Genomic DNA, 22252 nt, shown 5'->3' with positions numbered 1-22252 from the left:
CCAGGACGCCGAGCCACCGCAGCTCTGCCCCGTGTCGGGACGTGGACGTTAACGCGGGGAGAAGGAAGCTCCCCCCACCCGCTACGCGGCTGCCCGGGCGCTGGGACCCGGCGGCCGCTCCTCACGCAGCGGAGCCGCCCCAGCCAACCCGCGGCGGGTGGGCGGGGAGGTGGCTCCGCTCTGCGCCTGCTCTGGCGCCGCCGCTCGGCCCAGACACCGGCACCGGCAGGTTGGGGCGCCGCCGCCACCGGAGCGCATCTTGGGCGCGCTTCCGTCGGCCAAGCGTTCGCCGCCCCGGGGGGCTGCTTCGCCGCGGGTTCGCCGTCTGCAAGGCCCCGCCGGGATCCCATCGGCGCGGCTGGGGCCTCTGCGAGAGACAGCTCCGCTCGCCGCCAGTCATGGACGGGGACAAGGTGGAGATAGACGGCGGGATCATGGAGGGGGTGAGCACCAGCGGCGGGCTGGCCTCGCCTTACCTGGCCCCGGGCAGCGGTGACGGGCGGGCCGGTAGCCGCCCGCTGGGTGGGAGGTGCCGTAGCGCCTGACGAGCGCCGTTTCTCCGTGCAGGGCGGGCAGATCTTGCGAGTATCCACGGCCCTGAGCTGCCTGCTGGGCCTGCCGCTGCGGGTGCGCCGGATCCGCGCCGGGAGGAGCCAGCCCGGCCTCAGGTAACGGCCCTTCCCGCGTCCTCACGTCGGCTCGCCCGGGGGGGGGCTGTCCCGGGACGCGGTGGTCCCTGGGCCCTGTGGTCCCCGGGCGCGTTCGGCGGCGTCACGTCACGGCGTGTGTGAGGCCCTCCCGGGCCGGGGGCGTAGCCGTGCGAACGCCTCGGCTTGCTTTTGTCTGAAATACTTGCAAGAACGAAGCCCGTGTATTTCCATTGCTTTAAGAGGGCCTTTTTATCAGCAAACCCCGCCCGTGGCTCAGCTACGTGGAAGGACTGAGCGCGGAGGGTACGCGCTGGGGTACGAACCGGGCGCCCCGCAGTCTCCCGGTGAGAGGATTCAGAGCCCTTCACCCGCTCCCCTCAGGGCAGTTCCCGCCCCTGGCCCTGGCCGGCTGCCAGGGCAGGTGAGGGCGCCGCCCCTGTCGCCACCTGTCAGGCACCCCAGCCTCACAGAGCGTCTCGAAAATATTTTCAAAGGTGCTAAGCAGACTGCACGGTATGAAATACAAAGTACAGTTAAGGTCGTGTAATGCCTCAGCAAAACATGGTTCACCGCGCATACAGCGTTAGGAACAGTTAATTTCTTTCCGATTTAAATTACTGAAGCAAATGGAAACACAAGCACAGCAAGACAGATACATAGCAAAACTGTTAGCTCTCTTGTGGCTCTGGCAACCAGTTACTGGCTTGGCTCCAGTTCAGTATTGCTATCGTTATCCCATTGCGTTTTTGTTCAAGCATTTATCACATTAGAGCAAGCGACTGCTCCTGTGTCTCATCTGTCTGTCTGGACCCATTCTAATGGAAAACACACCAGAATCCTGCAAATTCCAAAATGGCCTGAATGCTGCTCCTTTAGCTGCTGTGAACTCAGGAGAAGTACTGTAGGAACCAGATCGAATTTCCGATCCTTGTTTGATCTGAAATTTGCAATTGCAGTATTTATTAGTTGGTGTTTAGTAGTTCTTTTAATGTAACATGAGTATGTAGTCTACTTGCACGTATCTTTAATTTTGTATTGTCACTCCAAGGCCTCAGCATCTGTCTGGATTGGAGATCATTCGAGATCTATGTGAGGGGAAGCTGGAAGGTGGAGAGATTGGCTCAACAGAAATAACCTTCACTCCTGGGAAGATCAAAGGTGGAACCCACATAGCAGATACAAAAACAGCAGGGTATGTCTTTGTACACAGATAATGACTGACTGGTAACTGCTCTTAACTGCTTTTGGTAACTTTAAAATTATGACAGAAGATGGTTTGGTAACTTTAAAATTGTCACAAAAGAGCAGGGAAAAAAAGAACATTAATACATGGGTAATGACCCAAAATCTGTGCTGCCTGAGCCAGATATATGTGACTAAAGAACCTTTAGTGTAGGCAGGATGTGTATGAATAAAGTATATGCAAGTGTAATAGTTTTTAAACTATAATTGATATATAAGTTGAACACTTGATTAATGTTAAGCAGAAAACAGCTGCCCATGTATTTAAAACTTTATCCGTTATTTTCTCACATTAGTACGTTGCATGTCAGGACAAATGCATCAAAATACATAAGTATCTCAAATCTGTGAGATCTGAATTATCCTCATCATATAATAAAGTAAACTTTGAGATTTTACTTACTCACATAATGGTACAATATGGGATACTAGCCTTGGAACTGGGAACATATTCTGTCTGCAGTTCTTTGTGCTTGTGTTTCTTGTATCCTCTATTTCTGTGTTGGGTCATTTGTTCTTGGAATCTGTTGCAAAATCAAGTAAATGGGTTTAGCTATGGAAGGCTGGTGCGAACAGTTGTTTGGAAGCATAAGCTACGTTAGGCATAAGTTAAGGTTTCCTTTAAGTTGAGAGAAATATTTTTCTGAGCTGCAATAGTATAAACAACAAAGCTGATGCCTTTTACTTAACACAGAAAGGTTTGAGTAAGCAACAATGCAGCAGAATTAGTAATAAAGCACAAGCCAGAAAAAAAGAGAAACAGTATGATTCACAAACGTTTGGAAGTTATTTAAGAAAATAAACCCATGTTTTCTTCAGTTCAGTGGTGATTACCGTTTTCAAAATTCAAAATGATGTTTGAAACCCCTATGAGATAACTGTTTTGTTTTGCTGAACAAACTTTTGGAAAATTTATTTTGAAAGTTTTTTATTACCTATGAAATGTGGAGAGATTCAATGATAGGGGAATCTTGTATCTAAAAGCATATTTTCTGTGCCCCTGAATTTTCTTGTACAGGATGCTGACCAGCTTCTAAGCAATTTTGTAATTTTCTAAATATTTTATTATTAAATAAGTATTGAAATGTTAAAATTGCTGCCTAAGCCTTTTCTGCTTTTACCATCTGCTAGCTAAACCTACAGTTTTCACAGGCCCATCACTATACTAAGCTACATTAATTTTATTTCAAACAGGAATAATAAAGATGCAATTATTGTGAAACAAAAACCTTCATATTTAGGCTTGCTAAGGACATGAAGTTTTAAATTAGTATTTTTTAAGACTAATAGGCTTACTTTATAGATAATGTTCAAGATCAAATATGTAAATGCTCTAGAAAGTCATTTGCCTTTGATATGTAATGATTCTATGGAATTCTATGGATTATGACTGCATGACATTTGAGTATCTTATAATTGCTTTTAGGAGTGTGTGTCTACTGATGCAGGTAGCAATGCCCTGTGTGCTGTTTGCTGCTTCCCCATCAGAACTTCATTTAAAAGGTGGGACTAATGCTGAGATGGCTCCTCAGATAGACTACACAGTCATGGTAGGGAAAAATTCCTTTGGCTTGGTGCATCTTTCATGCATATATATGCAATGTAACTACTGTACTTCTGTTGCTCTTACTGCAAGTTTATTTGTAATTATGGAATTAGGCATGGGAATATAACACTATTAGTGCGCTGTATGTAGAGAGCAACCAGTGTTTCATGGAATTGCCTGAAACAGCAGCTAGTCTGTTTGCTTTTAATTACTAAAGAAAATTTCACTTAAAATATATTCTTTATTCTATAAGTGCTGTGAATTTTGAAGAATTTCTCTTCCTCTTTCCATAAGAAAATCCTTTTACACAAAGTGTCATTCAGAATGAAGTATGGGGAATGTCAAATAAGCTGTATAGATGAGACTGGCTATCTTTTTTTTAGATATATATATAATGTAACTGAAATTTCTGTGTTGAACTTTTTTTTTTTTTTTTGGAAGACTGCATAAAATAGTGGGAAATTAGAGATGCAAAATAGATTTACTCTGTGTCTTATATATGTTTGTTTTTCAGGTTTTCAAGCCAATAGTTGAAAAGTTCAATTTCACATTTAATTGTGACATAAAAAAGAGGTGAGTTATGGAGACATGTGGCAGAGGCAGGCCATACTGAACCAGTGTGTGAGCAGAGGCACACATACAAGGTGCCCTCAATCAAGCTGAGGGATGAATTTATAATACATGAACTAATCTGCATTAGCTGCCCCTGTATGTACTGTCACCATATGATGAATGTGATATGGTTCTTTTCTGTCTTTTTTTTCATTGCCGAGTCTTCAGCTGCTGTTTAATGTTTCCTATGGGCCACCCCTGAGGGAAGTGCATGCTGAACAGGCAGTACATTACTGAGCTTTTTCCTAGGTGTCAGTTATGTTGGTGTTAGGTTGTTAATAAGGTGTATGTTATGAGGTAATACTGTTAGAGAATGTAATTCTATTATAAAGATATCTAAGGCACACATCAAGAAAATTCATCTACAGTAACAGAGAACATAAAAATGTATAATGAAATATATGAAGAGCCTTCTGGCTCTTTTCTTGGTTTCCTTGTGATCTTTGCATTTAATTATATCTGATTACTGTTTCTAAATAGGGGCTACTATCCTCAGGGAGGTGGTGAAGTTGTAGTCCAGATGTCACCAGTCAAAGAGTTAAGCCCAATAAACTTAACAGAACGTGGCACAGTGACAAAGATATATGGAAGAGCATTTGTTGCCGGAGCACTGCCTATAAAAGTAAGCGTCGATAATATCTCTGGTAGTATCTGACTTCATATATCTATATAAAATTGCATGTAATCTGCTTAACATGCCTCTATTGTTCCTGTATTCTGCAGTCTTTCACATACGAACTAAGTAGCGTTATTAAATGGTTTCAATTATTCAGGCTGTAGAATAAAATCTTGGACATTTCTAAAATGCATTTATTGCATAGCAATATGGTAGCAGCTAAAACAGGAAATGAAAATGGAATCCTTGATATCCTTCATATGACTGTTCAAAAGTCTTTAGCATATATTGAGGGGTATGTCCTGGTTTCAGCTGGGATAGAGTTAATTGGCTTCCTAGTAGCTGGTACAGTGCTATGTTTTGAGTTCAGTACCCAAAGAATGTTGATAACACTGATGTTTTCAGTTGTTGCTAAGTAGTGTTTAGACTAAAGTCAAGGATGTTTCAGCTTCTCATCCCCAGCCAGCGAGAAAGCTGGAGGGGCAGAAGAAGTTGGCACAGGACACAGCCAGGGCAGCTGACCCAAAGTGGCCAACGGGGTATTCCATACCATGGGACGTCCCATATAGTATAGGAACTGGGGGGAGTGGGGGGGGGGGATCGCTGCTGGGGGACTAGCTGGGTGTCGGTTGGTGGGTGGTGAGCAATTGCACTGCGCATCATTTGTACATTCCAATCCTCTTATTATTACTGTTGTCATTTTATTAGTGTTATCATTATCATTATTGGTTTCTTCTTTTCTGTTCTATTAAACCGTTCTTATCTCAACCCATGAGTTTTACTTCTTTTCCCCATTTTCTCCCCCATCCCACTGGGTGGGGGGGGAGTGAGTGAGCGGCTGCATGGTGCTTAGTTGCTGGCTGGGGTTAAACCACGACAGGTATCATATCTGATTTATGTATCGTTCATATTTACACGGATTATTTTAAATCTGAAATCATGGCTGTCATTCATAGATTTATGGGTAAACTATGGTGCACTGTAGTAGGCAGAGGTCAGACTACATAAAATTTTTCAACCATTGCTAAGGGTATTAGAACAAGTTAAGGTTAGGTTTAGCTGAAGAGAAAACAGAGAGAAATTTGCTCCTTTGTACCTCCGTTCTTTCTATTACTCCTATCCTGTCTGTGTTTACAGAGAGTGAGTGGTGGGATCTCCTTAAGGCTCCTTCTCACACACAGGCTAGAAATTAGGGAAAGGAAGAGGAGAAACTGAGTTACTTTTTGAAGAGCTGTGGACTGCTGGTTTTGGTCTTAAAATCTCCAAACCTATGAATATTGGCTATGATTGGATCACAAGGATGGGATAAGCTTCATCTGCCCCCACCTGCCTGTGATTTAAAATTGTTATTTTATATATTACACCTTATAGAGTATATCCTGTATATAATAATTGTGGGGTGGTGTTTTGGGTTTTTTTTGTTTTGTTTTGTTTTGTTTTGTTTTTTATAATCTAATGACTTGAGATAATCAAGACTAAATCAAATCATTCTCCCTATGAATGGAGAAAAGTTCTTGAATTTCTATTGATATTGAAGCTTCTACTTACATCACTATAATTGTAATTTGTTCAGCATTTCATGTTACCTTAATTTTGTGGGAAAATTCTCAGAAGAGATGATGTTCAGTGCTTGCTTGTAGGGGTTTTATAACAATCCTTTGTTTTTCTAGTTAATAAAGTAGCCCCTTTATTCAGGGATTAACTGTAATAATTAGACTTATGAGGAAAAAGTATTACTATAGTTACATAATTTAATTAATGTTTTTACCTCTTATCTTGTTAGCTGGCAAAAGACATGTCAGCAGCAGCAGTGAGATGCATCAGAAAAGAAATCAGAGATCTTTACATTAACATTCAGCCAGTTCGAGAACCTGATGATCAAGCCTTTGGGACTGGAAGTGGAATAATGTAAGATGAGCCCAATCTTTCTACTGATACCTGTAACCTTGCTCGTTGATTAGCTAGATCTTGATTACATATCTGATAAATAAACTGTAATGTGATTTTGTTCTTAATATTGGTTCTGTTTTTTTCTGCTTAGTGTTGTTGCAGAGACTTCAACAGGTTGTTTGTTAGCTGGGTCATCACTTGGCAAGAGAGGTAAGAGTTCCATGAAGTATACTTCTTTCAGATTTAACTTACTGTACTATTAACAAATAGGAATCTGAAGTATATTCAAAGATCTGATACTTTCAGTGTTGCATTTTTAAATGGATGTTGTTTAGTAATAAAGGACAGTAGAAATGAGCAGATTTTAAACATAGTAAGTGGAATCTTACACTTTGTACTAAGCTGCTTCTGCATAGTGACAAAAATGACAAAATTATTAAACTCAATTTTTATCAGAATGGTTTGTTAAGGATCACTGAGCTGAAAATACTTCTGGACTTCTAGAACATACAGTCTTTGTGGTTTACCTGTGAAGTTTTTGTTCAACAGTGAATCTAGATGTGTATCTAGATTAAAAGGAATAGAAATTATTTTGGTTTTAAATGGTTTGAATAAAATGTTTCTCTGACTAAATGGGGCTACTTCTTTCCACTGCTTAGGAAGTATGAACTATATGTCATCATAAGATGGGAGGGTTTTTTTAAGCAGGCATTTGAGGCAAGAGCATGGAAGTAAGGTTTAAAAAGTTGATAATTTGATTTTTTTTTTTTTCCCTTCTGTATTTTTAAAATGTTAAATAATAATTGGCAGCATCCTAATCTTCCGGATTTCTCTGTTAGGAAAGAATTCTGACAAGGTTGGCATTGAAGCAGCTGAGATACTGCTTAGGAATCTTAAACATGGTGGAACTGTGGATGATTCTATGCAGGACCAAGTAAGGCTTCTGTATGTGTTTACATGAAGTTGAATTAGCAAGAACATGCATGTATGTATTACTTGTAAAGAATATAAATCTGAACAGGGAAAGAATGAGATGTAGATTTCAAAGTTAGACTGTATCTCCCCAGGTAGGCATGGCATTACGTAATTATTTGATAATTAGAAGTCTTAGGAGGTTTCTGGGTGTGGTCACAATATCACTAGGATTAGCAAATTGCATACAGTTCTAGGAACCACAGTTGCTCCTGGCTTTGTACCAACACCCTTAAATTTTCCCTTCCTGTAAATCTTAGTAGGTATGGAAGAAAGAGGTAGGAATTTGCTTCTATTTGGCACTCTGTGTAGTGGAGTAAAAATAGCTCCCTGGTTACATATTAAGAATGATACTAAGTGAAGCTATCAGAGAACAGAGAATCTAGGAGGTGCTCCTGTTTGTCTTGCTCACCTAATTTCATTTGAGAATGAAGACCCTCAACTATCTTATTTTCAGTAACGCAGCCTGATAAGAATCTTGGGCTGTTCTAGATAGAATGACATTACCTTTTAGCTCTAAACACCTGGCCACACATTATTATGTAGTATAATAGGAAGTATTCAGGTCTTGAACTCATCCTACTTTCTCTAAAGCATGCACAGTACAATTGGTGGAAACATGCTACAGATAGATTCAGTGTGTATAGGAACTGCTCGGAGTTATATCACGCTTTACAGAGTACTTGTCATGGTGATGTTTGTAAATCAAACCAGATTTTTTTAGATATCTGTCTGGTGAATATGTGATCAGAAAGAGTTAGAATTAAAAAGCCTGTTCCTGAATTTTTCTCTCCATAAAAGTAATCTGCCAATCTGGAGTCTGACATGACTTTGGGGAATTTCAGGGCAGGAGGGTGGGGGAGAGCAAAGTTAAATGTAGTAATAGGAATTCAGTGGCAAACTCCACTGTAGCACAGTAGCAGCCCTACGGTAATAGGCATTACAGTAGTAATTTCCAAGCTTCTTGAGCCTTGGATCACTCTTAACACTCAGCACCATGGACTTTTATGAAACACAGCAGACCACATTTTTACACCTACAGTCATTTTGCATGTTTTTCCTTCTTTTTTTTTAATCACTAAGTTCCTAGGATCTGAAGAGTTACTTAATAATTACCTTTCCCTTTCAGCTAATCATTTTCATGGCGCTAGCAAAGGGGGTGTCTAGAGTGAAAAGTGGACCAATTACACTTCATACTCAAACGGCTATACACTTTGCAGAGCAGCTAACAAAGGTGAGTCCAAAAGTTCAGGAAGTTTTACCTATTGGTTGTCATCTAGGAAATGTACAGTTCAGCAGGCATTGTGAACTGAACTTGATCATGGAGGACAAGCATTGATAAAATAATTGCTACAATATTTATATGGGAGTTTACCTGTAGAAAGTGAACATACGTTAGAGTTAAATGCCTTTAGAATGGTTAGATACTTTTACCACCGTTATTTAAATGTTTTTTAATGAAATCAGTCAAAGCTGTAACATACATAAACACATGGCAATACAATTATTGGGCATCAGATATTGAATATTTAAACTTATGTATGTTATAACTTAATTAGTGATATATTTCTAATCCTGTTTTAGGCCAAATTTACTGTGACAAAATCAGAAGAGGAAGATCCCAGTAAAGATACCTACATCATTGAGTGCCAAGGAATGGGGATGATAAACCCAAACTTATAGGGGTTAAAAAAAAAAAGAAAAAAGCAGCAAGCTGAAAAAAGCAACACTCAACATACCTCAGTGATGTATTGCACTACATTTCAATGGGTGTATAATATGCATGTGAACAGGAGGAGCCTTCTGTCACATCCAAGTGATTTAACTTTAAGGATGATGTGGAGTTTTTCCTTGGGATGCTGAGAATCCGTGGTGTGAAAAATGGAAACTTTCTTTTTCTTTTTTTTTTTTTTTTTGTTACTATTAGCAGCAAAATGAGTACAGACAGGACAGCAAATAGAATACATTGTATGTATTTGAGAGCTTCAATTAGAAGCTTTGAAAATTCAGATTCACCAAAGTAGAAAATAACTGTTTCAGTTTTGAAAAAATACTGATACATTCTTTCCCCTGTAAAAAAATGTAAGTTTTATTCTTTGGGAACCTTTATGTTGAGAGGTATATGGAATGAAGTGCACCATCAAATCTGTATCACTGTTCTTCCTTAACCATTTTGCTTAAATTGTGTGTGAGGAAATAATAAAGCAATATCATCATAATGAAAGCCTGGTATTTATATTTGCTGTTATCTCAGCAGGTTGTGTTAGTGGGAGATGGATACAAAGTAACTTTTCAGAAGTGTAATTTCTTTCTCTCCCTACAGAAAGAACACTTAATGCATAGAATAATCTCCTTTTAAATCTTCTCTTTTCATCTATTTAAAAAAAAAGTCTCAGGCAAGCTACAACAATGTACCACATTATGTCCCAAACACAAAGTATTAACTTTATGATATGATTGGATTTTCTATGTACAGTTGTCCTTGTTAGCATAGTAACTGGGTCTACATTTTTGCAAAGCTGTTGTTGTTTGCTCTTTTTAAAGGAAGCACTTAATTTCAGGTGAGATTTGGGAGCTGTTGAACATGCATATACAGACACAGATACATACATGTATGTACACTGAGCACTGCATATACACACAGGTGTCTTTAGGCATATAAAATGCAGTTGTGTTATCCCCCATCTGTGGATTAAGTAAGGAAGACCTTCTGCCAATCTGGCCTTGATCATGCTACAAAAGCTTTTTCTGAAGTTAAAGGAAGATAAAAGGAGAGATAGGGCGTAATTTGTTTTGCATATGAAGAACTGAATCAGAGTTGGAATCACTTAACCAAAACTATGTAAATGCACCCTGGAAGCTTGAATTGATTTCCAGGTTTTTCCACAGCCCAGTCTGCAGCCTTTGCTCTAAGATCTTTTTCTCCTCAATTGTGGCTACTGAACCTAACAGCTAAAGATGTAACTTGAAGTACCACTTGTCTTAATAAGATAATTGCATTACTGTGCATTTCTAACAGAAGAAAAATCCTTTGCTGATATACAGAAACGTTCACCAACTATCTACTTAACAACATCTTGCTTCTTGGGGTTCTTCCCCTCTCCCCACCCGAAAACTAGTGCAAAAGAATGGGATGCTAAATAGTAATGCTTTTTCTCTAATACTTGGAATGGTCTGAAGGGGGCAGTAGATACCCACTGAAGTATGTTTGTAACACACTCAACTGCCGTTGAAGAGCACCTCTCTGAATTCCTGGTCTGTGCTGCTAATATTTTCAATGTTTCCTTTTGGAAGAACTCTGAATGTATTTTTTCAAAAAAACTTGAAAGAAATCACCTAAAGAGTTGTTGTGTGTGCTTAAGAAAACAAGCTCTTCTAAGTCACATTTGATTGGATTTTTACCTGTTTCCACAATTCAAAAAATTAATATGACTAATTTAACTTCTAATGGAGAAATTCCTCCTGAAGGGATGGCTGGGTGTAATTTAATTCAACTTCCTGATCAAAGGACCACTAACTTAGAAGTTATATCGGATTGTTTAGAGCCTTATCTAGTCAGGTTTTGAAAAAAATTCAAAGATGAGGTTCTACAATTTTTCTGGACAACTTGTTAACAGAGCTTAGCCACTCCCAGAACTGATATTTAATGTGAGCAGGCAAAAGGGTTAGGCTTTTTGTTTGTTGTTTTTGTGGGTTTTTTTGTTTGTTTGTTTCTTAAGCTGAGGCACTGCTTCTTAAATGGAAGTTACTTCTTGCTACAGGAAATGTATTGGGAAGGTGAGCTTAGCAATATACCAGTTCTTCACTACTTCTTCAGAAAAAAACATGGCAGAAGAAAATGATATAATCAGTTCTACCTTACTCAGAAGATTTCTGTATGTTGGAAATACTCGGGCTGCTCTGGCAGCTGAGGACAAGGAAGCTTCTGTAAGCCCTAGAACTAAGATGATAAAACAAAAAAACTTATTACAAATAGTTATATATCCTTGCTGAAAATTAATACAGAAAAGCATATTGAATACAGTTTGTAACCTACGTAGTTAAAGCATTCCTTTTTGTTACCTTCAAAGACCAGTTGTTGGATTCTCTGTAATTTAATAGCTTTTTACCATTATCCAGTCAAGCAAATTTCACAGAGTACAGGCAATTAAATTTATTTTTTATTATACAGTTCCAACATTTGTAGAAATTATGCTCCTTGAGAAATAACAAAATTGACATTCTTTGTACTGTTATTCAAAGTAAGCCAACATATTGTGTACATCTTTATAACTTACAATCCAGAACTAACACCTTCCCTTTAGGTTTTAAAATCTCTAGTGAGTGCCTTACACACTTGGCCTGCTTGCCCTGTAATCACTGCGTCACTTTAGCAATCAAATAAGAATGACCTACTTTCTTGCCTAATAGATTATTTGTGGACTATAAGCATACACAGATGTTAATTGCCTAGATGGTTTAAAAACTAAATAAAACAGCATAAGTAGCTCCTGTCATGTTAAGAAAACCTTATGAATAAAAGCACAGCTAAATTAAATCTTTTAAATTTAGGCAGACCTTTATATATTTGTGCACATATACATGCTGCATTATGTATGAAAAGTAGGATAAGCTTGAGCATGATTTTGTATCTGGTCTCAAAGGCTGGCTAGAGTACCTTTTCATAGCTTTTCTCTGCTTCTGAAAAACTATGCCGGTTTGCACACCTGAGATGTGGTCTGCAGTGCTACAAAAATTTTCCCCACATTCACAAATGCCCAAGACTGTCTTGGAACAATTGCAGCAAAAAAGAAGAGCTAGTGAAACCTTGAGAAAACTAATCGCATGTTAGAATTTCTAGCTCTGTCCAACACTTCCTGAAATCAGGTCTATCTAACTAAAAATTTCTTTTGGAAAGAATTTTAAAATGTGCAGGTTTTGTTTCTAATGAAAATAAAAAAATATAAAACCAAACAAAATTCAGTTGAACAAAAAAAATCCCATTGAAAAATTGAAATGCAATTCCTGTCTTCCAAACTGACATACAAAAGCATATAAGTGATCAGCCAACATATTTAACAAAGATTAACAAAACCCAGATTACCAGAAAAAAACCTCCTCTTACCAAATGTACAATAAACAGCAGCTCAGCAATACTGACATTACTGCACATCCCCGCTCTTCATAAGCCTGCTAAAAAGAGCAGCTGGTCATTAATAGTTGGCAGTCCTTGGTAGCTTCCTTCCAGGCCTGTTCAAGTGTCCAGCCCCCTCTCCTTGTGACATGACCACGGGGGCCACCACCAGATGGATGAGGAGGCTGGTGAGCTGGCCCTTCCTTGCTCGCCTTTGTCATTGTGATGGCTGTCCCCTTGTGCCATCCCTGCAGTGCTTCCTGGGTTGAAGGAACCTGGTTCCTTCAGGAAGCTGATTTGATCAGACTTTACATGCAACCTTTTTCTCCTCAGGGGTTAGAAAATCTCTAGATGGGAGACATCCACAAGAGGTTTTATTCTTCAATAGGATTAAATTCCCAAAACAATTTTTACTCCCTGCTACACACGTACACACACAGAATTTATTACTCAGGCTCGATTCATACCCTGTCACCTCATGGTGACCTCTTGCCAGGAAATGTTTATCATAATTCCTGTTCTTTTTCTATATACAATAATTAATTACTATTCATTACATATATACTTGAACAAATTTTAACTGAGGTAATAAAATTCATAAAATGAATTTGGGACTACTAGTATCATTCATATTCTACTGAGTTGCTATTTTCCCTTTTCAACAGGCTTCCGCATCATAAAACTTAAATCCTCCAGGTTTACATTCACTTTCAATTCACTTAGATTTTAAATTTACAGGTGAAAACATGAGCTGCAGATATTGTTACATCACACTCCTACATTTCACGTGCTGTATGCACTTATGCTTGAATTTTACAGCATAATTAATTCTTAAAATTAATGCAGTGTGTGCAAATTAGTTGTTGGTAGTTAGTGGTGTAACTTTTCTTTTTTTAAACTTCCTGCCCTTTTTGAATATTAACTAATAATTACAGTGCATTACTTGAAGCTTTTTACCTTTCATTTATATGCATTTACAATCGTATCATTTTTAGCAGTAAGGTTGGATTAAGTCACTTCTGGGAATGTATTAACCTTTTGTTCAGGAAGAGATGAGACATTGCTTGCACCTGCTCTACAAATATGCACAGGGTTTTCTTATGTTAATCAGGCACATTTGAATCTTATATAAAAACTTCAGTGTGGGTGTATAGATACAACTAAGATGCTTACATTTAATACTGCTCAAACAAGTAGTGGCAATGACTCACAAGTTCTATATACCAAGGAAATGGGATTAAATCTCTCAAACCGTGTGTCCCTAGTGTACTTCCATGAGAGAGAATTGTGTTTGGATAAATGCGATGACCAGAGAAAGGCACTGCACTGAGGTATGTGGGGACTGAAGTATCAAGACAAATAATAAGGGCATTACATGCAGCCAGTTACAAAAAGTTCCCCAGGAAATACTGCACTCTGGTTCTGACTGAACTCTGCTACTCTCAAAAAGAGTACCTTTGAACATTTCCTCCTCTCATGCCCTTAAATCTACTTCAGCTGGTAACTGTTCCTCTTCTGAGCCTACGCATCTCATTCTGGTCACTAAAATATCAGTGAAACGTTTACTATTTTCTAGTCCATGTTGAGAATACTGCATCCAGTTTGGGGCCCCTCCATACGAGAAAAACACCGATGGTCAAGGTGGTCTGGGGCAGGATCCCTGTGAGGAGAGGCTGAGGGAAGGGGCTTGCTCAGCCTGGGGAGGGGACGGCTTTTGAGGGCACCTACCAGCAACCTGCCAGTGCCTGCGAGGAGCTTATGGAGGAGACGGAGCCAGGCCCTTCACGCTGGTGGTGTGTGGTGGGAGGGCAGGAGGCAGCGGCGGTAAGCTGAAACGAGGGATGCTCAGGCTGGGCAAAGCCCTGGCCAACCTAGCCTGAGCTCATGGCTGACCCTGCACTGAGCAGGAGTTTGGACCAGAGCCCTGCTGCTGTCTCTTCCCACCTCAATTATCCTATGATCCTGAATGCCCTATCTGGCAACTAATGATCATCCAAACATAATGCAGAAGAATTCTCTAAAATATTCCAGCACAGGTTATTTATAACTGACATTGTTAAAATGAGACATAGGTTAAATAAAACACTATACCAAATAAAGGTGCATATAGGGGAAAAAAGGCCAAATAAAAGTCTTTACAATGGAAACAAATGGAGAAGTTTTCTTTAGAATTAGAGCTACATCTTCTTGAATTAAAAACAAGTGAATGCAAACACAGAGATTCAATCTGTTGGTGATTAGAGAGAATAGGAAGTAATATCAGTATCTAAAAATCAAGTAAGGTACGCCAACTGGAAAGTTCTTCCCTAATAATTGACTGCAGAAAAGTCTGCAAAGACTGAGGTAAAATAAGTGGGAACACAGTCCTGTGTAAACTTTGGCAGAACCAGAATTTTTCCTTTAATCCCAGATTTACTCGTACATTGAAGACCAAAGTGCAAGGCTTAGGAAACCTACTGATAAGTCCACTTAAAAGCTAAAAGCTCTTACAGAGTACTCATATGGAGAAGCTCACACTACCAGCTGTGTGGTTTTGAGTTTTTGCACTACCCAGCTGCCTCTTAGGTGTTTCACAGTCTCTCCTCTGCCCAGGAGGCTTTCTGCCCAATGCTTTCCAAATCCAAAGCATTTGGAATCCTGTAATGATAGGATATCTACTAGAACAAGGAATTCTGATTTGAAAATCCCACTTTCAAATAATAACTGAATCTTTTTCTTCACATAAAAGTATTTTAGGATGAAATTTTAGACAAATTTTCTGCCACACCATGCAAGTTTTCAAAGATCCATAATAAGAACAAATCTTATTAGCTCAGAAAACATCTAGAATTATTTCTCTTTCTCTCCTTCCAAATGTATTTGTCTAGCCACTTAAGACTTCTATTACCAGGTGAATGATTCCTGCGTAAAAAGACAATTTGTGAATGGGTTTAATGATTTTGCCACATGGAAACCTCTCTATAAACAGAGAATTTTACATGCACTGCATTGTTCTAGTTTATACAACTCCAGCTGACCTGAAGTTTATGCAGCTCTTGTAATCCAGGAATGTGCTAGTAGATTGTATGTTTTCTCAGCCATTAATGCTTGTAGCATCTGAACAAAGTCAGGCTTGCTTTAATCCCAGACTTTTTTCCTATTCTTTCCTATACTGGTATTACATTCCATAAAAAAAAAAAGGTGACTAATAAAGCATTTGCTTTTTATCAGAATGGGGTCTTATACAAAAAGGCTGCACAGACTAAGACAAATTCTAGTATACTGTGTTTTAGAAACAGTGGTCAAGACTTTGTTATTATAATACAACAGCAAACCTTTGCTTATAATATGATGAAACCATGACTAAGAGAGTTTACATTTGTGTAACTGAAGATGGAATTTGGGCTATATGCATAAATGAAAAAGATTACCAGATTACCGCATTTGCCAAAGAAAGGAGGGGAGAGTAAGCAGTTAAGTCGAAACAGCATTTCCATCACTTTTATTCTACCATCACCCCCCCCCCCCAAACTTAGCCACAGACTACTCTGATTTTGAATTATACTTTGCTGTAATGGCTTGCTAGCGAGTACTCCACAGCAAATGAATTACGCTCACTCACTTATCTTTCAGCTGTGCAAATTTACCAATTATATTACTTTTTACAAAAGTTAGTCCTCTCTTCCCCAGCCCCCTTTCCCAAGATTCCTTAGATTTTTCCTTTCTCCCTGATGAAGGATAGGTTAAAAGTTAGGTCCTCTATCAGTACCATTTTGAGATATGAGTGTAAAGAAATATTCTCAATTTGTAGCAATTAAATTCATAGAATATCCAAGTAAGTGAAAGAAGTTACTCTGAAGTAGCACTGGAAAGCACTGGCCCCAACTGAACAGGGAATATCAATACATGCTGACAAATCTTAGATAGCTACAGTGGGCTCATCATGAGAAATGAGAATAAGCACATGGCCTCCTTGTGTTTGAGTGGTTTGGTGGTGCTGTATAAATATCTCTTATCAGAACAAGATTGCTAGCATTCTCTTCTGTGTGGGAGAGTTCATTTTCGTAATCAAATTATCAGATGTAGAAATGTACAGGAAGGCTCTGCGAGTTAAGCTAAATTGTATGAACTCAAAATAGGACTTAAAAATTAATTACATTCCATAAAGCCCAGCAAATATTGGTTCTTCTATCCATTCAAACCTTTCATCTTTTTATTACCCCCCCCACATCATAGCTCTGGACTTTAAACTTCAGCTCCTCAACTTTACCAGTGATTTTGCTACACACAATTGACTTCTCAGCTGAAACATTCTTAATAGTACCACTAAGTTTTTTTTCCTCTTTCCTTTCCAAAACATAACAGTGTCTGGTCTCAAAAGCCTTCGAAAATAACTCTTAATTCTGTATTTTTTCTTTCTCTATTTTTCAGTGCTAAAAAAGGAACAATTAAAAAAAAAAAAAAAATCAGTCTAAGCTACTGCTTTTGCCGGAGGGCTAAGAAAAGACCTATGCAGCTAATTGATGAAAACATTCAAACGTGCTGATTTCCTTCACCTTATTAATTACAACTGGAACAGAATTTTCAAACTTGATGGACTGCTGGAGCAAAATTTTAAAGCAACTAACTGATTTAGAAGTTTATATCTTTCAATAGGACAGGGCCTCCTCCCAGGTACAGTAAAGAATACTTACATACCTGTCTTATTTCCAGAAGTGGCTACTTGTGCTCCCACTGAAGTTTACAATTGTTGCAGTGCGCTCAGCTCCTCTGAAGCTGAGGACATATTAAAGTTTTCTTTGCTGCTTTTTTCTTTTTTTTTAAATCAGTTGTAAAACCTGCACAGCTGAAGACAGATTTGATAAGCAATAATGAAATAGAATATTTAGAATGGATTAATACAGTCCAAAAAGCCCTATACTAAATAAAAATACTTTATATATTAACCCTTCATGCTTGCAGAAAGGAATTAAGGTAACCGAATCAATGATAACCACCATCAGAGAGTAAAGGTCAATGTGATGTTGAACTAACTTGCTTTTAACATATTTTGGTCAGTCAGCACAAATAATTTTGAAACCGTGCTTTTGGATAGAGTTGTTTGCTTCCGTCTTAGAAGATGGTGACCTCCAGGACCGCAAGATTTATGTCCTCTGACTGCAAGCCAGATTCCTGTATCCTGTTTATTATTTAATATGTGCTCTGTAAAATAAGCACAAATTCAAATGCTTTGCCACTCAATCAAGAGTCAAACCCAAGCCCACGTTTAGACAGAATTTAGGTGTGTGTTTTATCCCATAATTATTTAATGATCCTGAAAGAGAACCAATAAAACCCTCTTCCATAGGAACACCCTGGCCACTCTGGTTATCATGCAGGAAAAGAGGAGAGCCTCTCTCCCACAGCAAATTGGATAGCTAGTGATTGCTGCAATTTGGAGGGAAAACTATTTAAATCCTTTCCAGCAGAGGAAGAAGTTAAACCTGGATCTCTTAATTCCTAGATAATGCTTTATCTCACACATTGTGAAAAGAAGGAAATCCCACCACCTCTTGTCCTGGTTGTTAAATGACTCCTGCTGTCTTTCTGATGAAAAGGTTGCTGGTCTCTGACACTACAAGATCACAAACGGACGGAAAGATGTCCCTGCAGGAAGAACTGGATTTCAAACATACCCACGTACCGCTTAGGTCTCAGCAGCAATCACCAAGAATTTGGATGGTTCCCTGCTCCACTCCTCATAGGCTGCACAGTAAGCCTGAGGGGCAAACCCAGGCTCCCATTGTCCAGGAATTTGAGTCTCAGAGCCAGCCACAGCAATCTAACCATTTTTCCTTAAAGCTGCTTCTCCCACCATGTGACTGCATGAAATTCAAGTTCCCGGTAAATCATAGGCAGTCTGTTTCCAGGAGCCACTACTTTCCTGGACACATCAGTAGTATGGGTAAGATAGGATCAAATTAAAAAAAAAAAATTGTCTTTTTTACTTCTTGTCGGTTTTTTACTTCCTTTTCTGCTTCTATTTTTATTTTCTATGCTCTGCTTTCAAGTTCATCTCTTTCCTGCTTTATGTGCATTTCCTCACCTTCCCTCCACATTTACATTTATTTCCGTTCTCCTCCCTCCTCTCACATTCACATCTACTTACAGAAGCTTTACAATATCACAGTATTGTTAAACTACAGAATTAGAAGTACAGCCTGACTCCAGCTAACCTTGGTCCTTGCAAAACCATTTTACTTCCTGCAAACTACAACAATCGGAGATGCAGAAAGCATTCAAGGACATCTCTGCAAGCCCCTCCTATGGTTTAACTGGACAGAGGCTCCGTTCTCGTGAATGCAGCACTAGCCTTTGCCTGCAGAGACAGCTACAGTAAATGGTGGTTCATATCTTATGAAATAGAAGGAATACTGGAATATGGGATTCACCTTATTTCTGCACGAATAGAGGAGAGACATCCTCCTACAGAGTTTGGTTGGGGTTTTTTGCATTAAACAATTTGTTCTTTAAACCACATGAAACTGAAGACAATTAAGCTCACATATGTAACACTGCAGCTGTGCTTGAGTTTATGCTCAAGTTCCTGGAGCCAGCTGCACCCACAGAGCCCAGAGGGGTAGGACTTCCCTGTGAACCTGGCTACCCCCATGTCTGAGTCACTCCTCCTGGAGGGCCCTTGGCTCAACCAACTTAGACAAAGTGAGATTTAATGTGAGGCAGCATGGATTATCTGGGAGTTCTGGCTCAAACAAGCTGAAAAATAAAGCCTAGATGAATATGTAGTCAAATATTATTCTAGCAAAAATGGATCCCCATTGTGTACGTGGAGATTTGTGACGGCTTGCAACTACTTCCTAGTCCTCAGCAAAATAACAGTTATTGGCCCATAGGTGACAGACGTCTTTGAAAGAAGGATGTTTTTCTTTTAGTTTTCCTTGTTTAGGTGACAGAGTATTTTTCGGAGTATGGTTAAGGCTGCATCCAAACTGCTGGGAAGCTGCGATGGAAATTTCACAAAATGACTTGCATGAGATTTCTGAGGTTTCCCAGCTTCATCCAGGAAAAGAACAAGACTGTTTTTTCTCACATAAATGTAAGACTGACCTTCAAATAAACCGAGATATGCAAAATCCACAAAAAGCCTAGAAACAAAACAGATTAAAGAAAACTTGATCAAATTTTAGAAAAGTCTCTTTCCCAGCATCTTACTCCTACATATGCTTTATCTACCCCGTACTCAAAATACCACCATATGAGGAAGAGCACTCTTTTGCACCGGCGTCTTTCTCGTAGTAGTTACAAAGTGATTTACAAGAATTAAGCTTCACTATATGCCTGTAAGATAAAACAGTGTAACAAGGCAAGATACAGGACAGACAGATGAGTGAAATCAATTGCTAAAAGGCATATTAGAAAAGACTGAGTCAAAAAGTAGGTTTCAGGATCCCTGGTTCTCTGTTCCTAGTTGCACTGCCTGGCTGCTCTTACTAGTTTGTAATGACTGTGAAATTTATAACTGTTTTGAAGATTTCCACACATCACTGATGGTAATGATATTTTAAATCTCTCTAGTATAGCGTTGAAAAACTATCTTTTTATTTTCATGGTAACAGATCTCTTAAAAGGCCAAAAGTGCCTCATATACTGTTCAAACGTAGCACAATTTTCTTCTCTGGAACAAAATCTAGCACCCAGCTTGTGTGCTGTACCACAGCTGTTGCAGTAGAACACTCCCAAGCACACAGAACATAATTAATGTCTCTCTACAAATAAGAATGCAGCATGAAAACAGGACGAGAGTAATTCAAAAACAACTTTCATTTATAAGCCTGGGGATCTCAGCTTAGGATCAAGTGCAATTTTGTGGCAATTTTTCTGCTTTTATGCACAAAATCAAGAGGAAAACCTTTGCAGAGAAACCGTTGCATCTGGAAAGCTTTTTGAGAACCTAGGTCACTATGCTTCATGAGTCCTGGCACTTTCATGGCCATCCTTCCACTGTCTTACAAGCTGCTACCCTGACTCCTCTCCACAACATTTCTGCAATTACAACCCCGCAGCTCTATGGTCACACATCTTGCATGTGGCATAGGGTTGGGTCAGAGTCCTGAAAAGACTTACTGAAGCCTCAATGAAGGGCACTGAATTTACTTACACTTTTAAAAAGCTTTGTGTTTTGTTAATACATGATTTTCTGGTTCAGATTGTTACTTAATGTGAGCATCATGGTAATTTTTAAAGACTAACAAAATGGATCTTAGCCTTTGTGATGACTTATGTCTGGTGCAAAAAGATGTGGGATCAACTTATTTAGTTACTTCTTACCTTGTCCATACCATTGCAACTCAGCCATTCAGAAAGGAGACAAATCTGTTAACAAAGTTAAATTAAAGGTTCATCAAATTAAATTGTGGCTATTAGTAATATTAAAAATAATGTCTTCTACTATCCAAAAAAGCCATCATAAACAGCACCAGCTTTTACTTAAGCAGTTTACAGATTTTAGTAATTAACGGAGTAAAACCTACTCTGGCACAGCTTTACAACTGCATGCAGCTAGGGATACTATTTCCCCCTTTAATCTGAGAAGCAAATAGTGGTAGTGTTGGCAGTGGTGACAAACACCCAAGTTTAGGTCAGGGGATTAAATAGCTGCAAGGACAGCTGCCAGTTCACACTATAGTTATACTTCGCTAAAAAGGCACAGCTGTTGGTTGTCATGAATTTTGATGTTACACAGATATGTGTCTAAACCAGCTGACTCTAGATTATCACAGAAAAATTATTTCCTAAGCAATTTCTTTATGAGAAGACAGCAGGAAGACAAACAGCAGCACTTTGTAGATTTATGTTCCTGACTTGTGGATTTTGTCATAAAGTTTTGGGGGGGTTTTTTGGGGGGGTGTTGTTGTTGAGCAAGTGGGTGATAATACAAGATGACAGGAACAGCATATGTTCTTAACCAACTTGCTGTTTCAAAACAATGCTGGGAAGCTGCTGACATACCCATATGTATCACTTGCATGGCAAAACTGCTGAAAGTAACTCAGAATGCACATTCATCTACAGCTTTAGATCTGCTCACCAAGTCCCTTAGGGAAAGCACCTGGCTCCAGACTGCAGGCTTTCTCCAGGGGCAGTGAACACTGAACCATCCTGATGCAGCTCACAGCTCTGCGTTTGTCCTGTGCACCAGGTGTCCCGCTGTTACACCCAGCATGACTCTTGGTTAATGCCATCACTGAGGTGGAAAACACTGAAGAGGTGTTATCCTAGTAACATAGGAAAGCACAACTGGAGTTCATGGCTGCACCTGGGATGCGGCTGATGTGGTCATAAGACAGGTAATCCAGAACAGATGTACAAGTGAGAACTTTCAAACAGGAGAGGAGCAGAAGAGGTGTTTTCTATAACTAATACTAACAAGGAGTGAAAACCTCTCTCTTTTACTCAATACTTATGCATTAAAAAAAACAGAATATGCTGACTTTCCCCACATCAGAAGTTCTTATAACTTTCCATAGCGAACAAATCTATATTTTAACTGGCTTCACGATTATATTGGTGATGTATGGATGGCTGATCCTAAATGCCATTTGCAATAATCTGAAAAGGAAAGGGATTTGTCT

At 39.3% G+C, this 22252-nt stretch overlaps 1 protein-coding gene across 1 annotated transcript; it reads left to right on the top strand.

The window, feature by feature from the left end:
- Positions 1-174: 174 nt before the first annotated feature.
- Positions 175-9747, top strand: RTCA (RNA 3'-terminal phosphate cyclase). The gene is made up of 11 exons (XM_030032199.2): positions 175-443; positions 568-668; positions 1699-1842; positions 3319-3442; positions 3953-4011; positions 4531-4672; positions 6450-6574; positions 6708-6766; positions 7396-7490; positions 8658-8762; positions 9113-9747. The coding sequence occupies exons 1-11, from the start codon at positions 399-401 to the stop codon at positions 9209-9211; spliced, it is 1098 nt and encodes a 365-aa protein (XP_029888059.1). The 5' UTR covers positions 175-398; the 3' UTR covers positions 9212-9747.
- Positions 9748-22252: the final 12505 nt, after the last annotated feature.

This window comes from Aquila chrysaetos, chromosome 12, assembly GCF_900496995.4.
Source record: "Aquila chrysaetos chrysaetos chromosome 12, bAquChr1.4, whole genome shotgun sequence".
Classification (NCBI taxonomy): domain Eukaryota; kingdom Metazoa; phylum Chordata; class Aves; order Accipitriformes; family Accipitridae; genus Aquila; species Aquila chrysaetos.
Note: the sequence above shows the minus strand (reverse complement) of the source record. Positions and strands in the feature narration are given on the sequence as shown.